Source organism: Dysidea avara, chromosome 10 (genome assembly GCF_963678975.1).
Source record: "Dysidea avara chromosome 10, odDysAvar1.4, whole genome shotgun sequence".
NCBI lineage: Eukaryota > Metazoa > Porifera > Demospongiae > Dictyoceratida > Dysideidae > Dysidea > Dysidea avara.
The window spans coordinates 15,140,580-15,147,105 of NC_089281.1; the positions used below are offsets into that span (position 1 = coordinate 15,140,580).

The following is a 6,526-nucleotide window of genomic DNA, read 5'->3' on the forward strand; positions in this document are numbered from 1 at the left end:
CTATGCCTGAAATATCATTTTCTACTGAAGGCATTTTTAAATTACTTTGCGAACTAGACACAAATAAATCACCTGGCCCAGATGAAATTCCATCAATGGTATGTGTTCTGCAGAAATCGCACCAATACTCCAAGTCATCTTTACCCAATCTATGTCAACCGGAACTGTTCCTGGTGATTGGCTTGCTGCAAATGTTACACCAGTTTTTAAGAAGAACGATAGAAGCAATCCTTCTAATTACTGACCCATCTCCCTCACTTCAATTGTTTGTAAAGTTATGGAGCATGTTATTTACCACTCAGTAATGGAACATCTTCAACAGCATCAAATATTAAATCAATATCAGTATGGTTTTAGGCAGGGTTACTCCTGTGAGGCCCAATTAGCATCAGTAGTAAAAGACATTTCACACAATTTAGACCAACAGAAACAGATCGACCTTATATTCCTTGACTTTTGTAAAGCATTCGATACAGTTCCCCATTGCCGTTTACTACTCAAACTGTCATCTTATGGCATTCAGAATAAGACACATTCTTGGATCAAGTCGTGGTTAACACAGAGAATACAAAAAGTTGTTGTAAATGGATAATGTTCTACATGGTTATCAGTAAAATCAGGAGTACCTCAAGGGACAGTCTTGGGACCACTTTTATTTCTTGTATATATTAATGATATTGCAAAAGTTTAAGACTCACTGTTTGCTGATGATTGTCTATTGTATCGTGTGATCTCATGTGAAGAGGACATTGCTGAACTCCAACGTGATCTTAATACCATGTTCAAATGGTCACAATTGTGGCAAATGAAATTTAATGTTTCAAAATGTGTTACCTTGAAGTGTTACAGGATACGAAATCCAATACTAACAGACTATTTCATCAACACCCAAAAACTACAAAGTGTCGAGCAGCATCCATATCTGGGTATAGTATTTGACCAAACAATGTCTTTTATTCCACATATTAACAGCATCACATCCAAAGCAACCAGAACTTTGAATTTTGTTAAACGGAACTTGTGTAATTGTTCCCAGCAAACTAAATCTAGAGCCTACACTAGCCTTGTCAGACCAACACTTGAATATGCTAGTTCTGTGTGGGGTCCCCACCATAACAATCACATTGCCTCTATAGAAATAATTCAAAGGAGAGCTCTTAGATGGATATTTAATGACTATAATTTCAGTCACAGTGTTACCAACATGCTACAAAGTCTCAATTGGCCTACATTACAACAACGGGCAGCTCTATACGCTGAATGGGTTCTGGAAACGTAAATGACTGGCTGGATCAAAGCCACGCAACCTCTGAGATGATCTAAGTGGAGTCTTAAACTTAGGACAGAAGGTTTGCAGATTACCACGACCCTCTCCAGCCAGAAGGCGACAAGTAAGACCCAGAATTGAAGCATTCCGACGATCAGTTAGAGATTGAAATGTAAAACCACACATGTTCTCAACACGAGCTTGGAACACATACCCACTATACTACTTTGATGATGAAACTATTAATTAAGTTTATATGCACGTGTCCTATAATGCTTTATATAAAAGCTATAATGGCATGCAGTTAAAGCAGCAGATCTTTTTCTAGTTTAGTATAGTTTGCAGTAGTATAATATTATTTTCGGTTGAGAAGTTGTCAGACAATTTTAGTTTTAGCTAAGCAATAGTTTTGTCCTTAAATTACTTAATTTCAAAACTAAATCTATAGCTAGAGGTCTCAGTTTTAGCATTATAGCTTTAGAGTTCTTGACATTCTTCCAGTTTTAGTTCAGTAATGTACAGGTATCAAACAATGTTATAGTTATAGTCAAGGCATTGAAGAAATTCTAGTAGGTAAGGCCTTAATCTAGCTTTGAAGTTTTAGTATTAAGAGAAATCCCCAATTAATTTCTAGTTAACTAAACAGAATGGCTGGCTTATCACTAAAACCAAGAGTAAATATTTACTCTTGCTAAAACTAAGCCTTTAGTTTTAGTATTTTTTCTGCATTAGATTTTTTCTGCATTCAGCATAGTTTTCAGTTACAGGTTTCTGACTCCTTGCTTCCCAGGTTTACTTTTAGCCTCCTTACAGGTCCCTAGGATAGTTGCCTAATAAATTTTAACAACACTAATGCTAAGCCACATGTGTGAACAGGTAATTTGACCCACCCTTCCAGGCAGTCCACATGCAGGCAACAGTGGCAGCTGTTTGAAATTGAATTTTATGCATAGCATCTCCTGCTGGCATGAGTGGGGCCAACTGGTTTTCCCCGAGGGTTAAATATACCAGCTTTGTCCTGGACTGGATACTCCAGTCTAATACATTTGTTATGCTTTTTTAATGTTTGGCTAGCCCCTACTATAGGCTTGTGGGAATACAATATGCTCCAATTCATCAACAATCTGCTTCCCAGCATAATTCCCTCTTCCCTAGCCCACACTCTGCTGTTATCTTTGTATGTAGAAGGAATAAATGTGTGTAATGGAAACAGAAGTCATAGTAGCATCATGGTTGTTGCTTGTGGCTTGTGCTTTGTGTTTTCTTAGTCTTACTACTCACTACTGTGAGTCCTTGACGTATAGCATATAGGGTAAATTGTGTACTACATTAATCGCATGTGTCAGTTCTGGGTATACATATACACAGTATGCAATGTTCAAATGAACCATTGAACAGACGGAAAATCCACAGTATACCATTCATGTGACCTACAAAGGTGTGCAGTTAATGGTGGTTACTGGTTAGAAATTGTCACTTCCATCTGTGCCATACTAGTGCGTACTTTACACACTAAAAAAAACTCCCAATTGTCACATCACCACTGGGTATAATTATGATATACCTAAAACCTACAATGCATGCAGACAGGAAGGAAATCTATTGTACTACTTGGCAACATTCATTGATTCCTTGTGTGAGCAATAAGTAGGTTATGCTAACTAAATTTAATTATTTTGCAAAGCCTTCAAAATGACAACTGGCTGATCACTTTGATATCATAATTGATGAATGGGAATTGTGTCATGGACTGTAGCTGTTACCATCAAGACTCAGCTCATGGCCAACCAATAAAGTGAGTCACATTGCCAGTTAGATTTAACATTTTCACCACAGTATGAATGGTGGAATTATTAGGATATAGTAAGCAACAGTTGACAAGTATAAAAGCTATTAGTTTTTAACTCATGCATGTCTTTAAAGTGAGAATTAGAGAGGTGTACAGAGTATTGGCAGATTCAACAATGTTCTGCCAATTTTAATGTTCCATGTCCAGTCATAAATGTACATATTAACAATGTAAGACTGTTTTGTCAATTTGTCTGACAGTACAATGGAAGATCCTTAACACACAAACTGTGCTTTTATATGCAATGAAACTCAGTTGCATAAAAGTTTTAAAAATTAAGCTAATAAAATATAATGTTCAAATTAATTGCTTAAACTCCAGATCTGGGAATTGATTGTTTTCTGGTGCAATCTTGCAAGACATACTTGACTACATAATACTGTAGTAGCTTGTGGCTATGTGTGGACTTTAATAGCAAACTAGCACAAACTATTTGGTAAGTCAGATCAGCTGAAGCTACTGTGACTACACATATTCCCAATAGTATGCATGTAGCCAAACACCTTGCCTCAATCAACAATTAGAAATTGCTTTATTACATAATAATCACAACAAAGTTTACATGTATGACACACAAATACATAAATCTAGAAATATGGGGTACAGCAGTCTAAGTTTAGTAACAAACATTGTCAGTGTCACTTTCGGCCATAGCGTCTATGACCTCGTCTTCCACCATAACCCCGTGATCTTCCTCTGGATCTGGTCGACCCTCTGGACCTGGTCGACCCTCTGGACCTGGTCGACCCTCTGGACCTGGTTGATCCTCTGGACCTGGTTGATCCTCTAGATCTGGTTGACCCTCTTGATTCTGTTGATCCTTGTGATCGGCCACCTCCACGATATCTATATGCACGCTTTGTTATACTAGCTAGTCTATCTTCATTTCTGGTATCAATTTCATTGGGAACAAGTTCATCTATTTCTCCATAGTAGCCTCGCTTATGTCTGCCATGGTATCTATAGTAGCTAGGTCTTTTATTACCTCTTCCACTTTTAGTTGATCGACCTGTGGATCTAGTGCCAGTTGATCTAGTGCCAGTTGACTTTGTACGAGTTGATCTAGTGCCAGTTGACTTTGTACGAGTTGATCTAGTACCCGTTGACCTTGTACGAGTTGATCTAGTGCCAGTTGACCTTGTACCAGCCGATCTACTGTCTGTTGATTCAGTATCAGTGTCATCACCTTTGTTACCATATCTACGCCATCCTCGCTTGTATCTACCATGGTATTTATAGTGACCAGGTTTCCTGTTGCCACCATTACCAGTGTCATCAGTGTCAGTTGATCTAGTACCTGTTGACCTTGTACGAGTTGATCTAGTGCCAGTTGACCTTGTATCAGTTGATCTAGTGTCAGTTGACCTTGTACGAGTTGATCTAGTGCCAGTTGACCTTGTACCAGTTGATCTTGTGCCAGATGATTCTGTGTCATCACTATCAGAATCCTCTTTGGAACCACCATTTTTAGGTCTGTACCCATATCTCCAGTAGCGCTTTAGTCGATTGTGCTCGAAGGCACCAATTGTTTGATTTTGTCCATCAAGGTTAGAAACTAAGTCATCATCTGGCTCTTTTGTGTCCTCATTGTTCTCCTTGTCCTCACCATCACCATCATTGTCATTCTTCTTGCTAGTGTCTGCTCCAACACACTTCACTTTGGTTTTGCCACTTTTGCTAGTAACACACTTTCCACCAAGTCTTTCACAAAGAGTCAGTTCTTTTAGTTTTAGCACTACACAACTTTCATCAAAGCAGTCTTCACCAATCTGAATGCCATCACAGTCTGTTGGTAGATTACATGATGAAGTGACATCTTCCTTACCCAAAATGAAGCGAGGGTTACAGCCAGCACAATAATCTACAACACACTTAGCATCAGGATGAGCATGGCAGACACTGGAGTTGCAAGGGTCTTGCTCACAAGCATGTGGTACTGTACATCCAGGACAAGTAGCAGCTGGCTCCTTACAGCAGCACACTCCAAATAGTCTGTGGGACTGACAGTAGGAGTTCTCACTGGTACATGGATTGTCCTTGCTGCAGTATATTCCATAGCCCTGGGAATCACGAGCAACAGTACCACCAGTGCACAGATCTGAGTAGAGATTAGCTTCTGTCACACAAATGTGTAACAAGGTAAACAGGAAAACTGCAGCAAATGCCATTGCTGCTACAGCTTCCTCAGTCACCAGCAGCTAGTCTTCAAATCAGCAGTTAGTCTTCAAATCAGCAGCAAGCAGAACTAACAAAGCAGTAGGTATAAACTTTGTGCTACACAGCAAGTCCTTATATACCCATTGGCCACAGAAAGGAACAACATCTGGCTACACACCCTGCACACACATATACCACACCCTGTATATTACACTAGCTAGTAATTGTAACTAAAGTATATGAATATTATTACGAAACCTATACAACCACATCCTTTCATATGCTCTAATAACAGTCATTTACACTTGTCCTCACTTTACCTTGGACTCATATCAAGAACTACTAAGACATTCATTCTGCTGCAAAACTCAGTAATATGATGCTCCACTGTATAGGGATGCTACACTATAAAAATGTTCAGGTCATGTCATGGAAACTTACATCATATAATATTGCATGTCCTAACATAACTTGTGCTAACAAAATGTTAGCAAAACAATACAACTTCAATAATTATGAGGTTCTGTCACGACACAAGCTTGATTGTGTTACATTGTAATCATGAAGCCACACAACACATGACTATTGCAGCATTTAAGAAGCTACTGTACATATGTGTATCAGTATAGTGGACACACGCTGTGCTGGATATGCACTGCATTTTATGCCTTAATGGAATGGTAGACTGTCCCATTGGTATATGTTATACAACCAAGCACTAAGGAAATCAAGAAACTTGTTTAAAGTGGTATGCTGAAGTATGCAAAATCTGGAAGGTCTACAAATGCACACTAACCAGTAGCATGGTTGTTACCATGGCCAGAAATTTTCATTCAGTATACTATGCACTGAATTGAAACTTTACACCGTGACATGTGCTATGATTGGTCTGCCAATGATATACTGTAACTAGTGTATAGCAGTCAGATAGATAGCAAGTGATCACTCATTACTCATGAAAACATTTTCCAGATGGTAATTGTTTCTGCTGGACAGGTCATAACATCAGAAATTGTAAGAAGGTGTTTGCTACATGATTGGTGCTGAATAATGCATGCATGATGTGGCAAGGAAGAAACAGCTTGCTATGGTGATGAAACAAAAACTGTCTGTATGACTGTTATCCTGAAAAAGGACCACAATAGTTAATTTTGAGAGTGGTCAAAATGTAATATTGCAAGTGGTCAAATCAATGGCCACCTTGCTAAAATACATAGCTACACTGTGCTTGATCATGTCTATAATTAATAAAT

General features: G+C 38.6%; 1 protein-coding gene across 1 annotated transcript; it reads right to left on the reverse strand.

Moving 5' to 3' along the window:
• Positions 1-3,631: 3,631 nt before the first annotated feature.
• On the reverse strand, positions 3,632-5,361 carry LOC136269271 (uncharacterized protein DDB_G0287625-like). Its single transcript, XM_066064801.1, has one exon. It carries the CDS (start codon positions 5,282-5,284, stop codon positions 3,755-3,757), a length of 1,530 nt encoding a protein of 509 aa, XP_065920873.1. The 5' UTR covers positions 5,285-5,361; the 3' UTR covers positions 3,632-3,754.
• Positions 5,362-6,526: the final 1,165 nt, after the last annotated feature.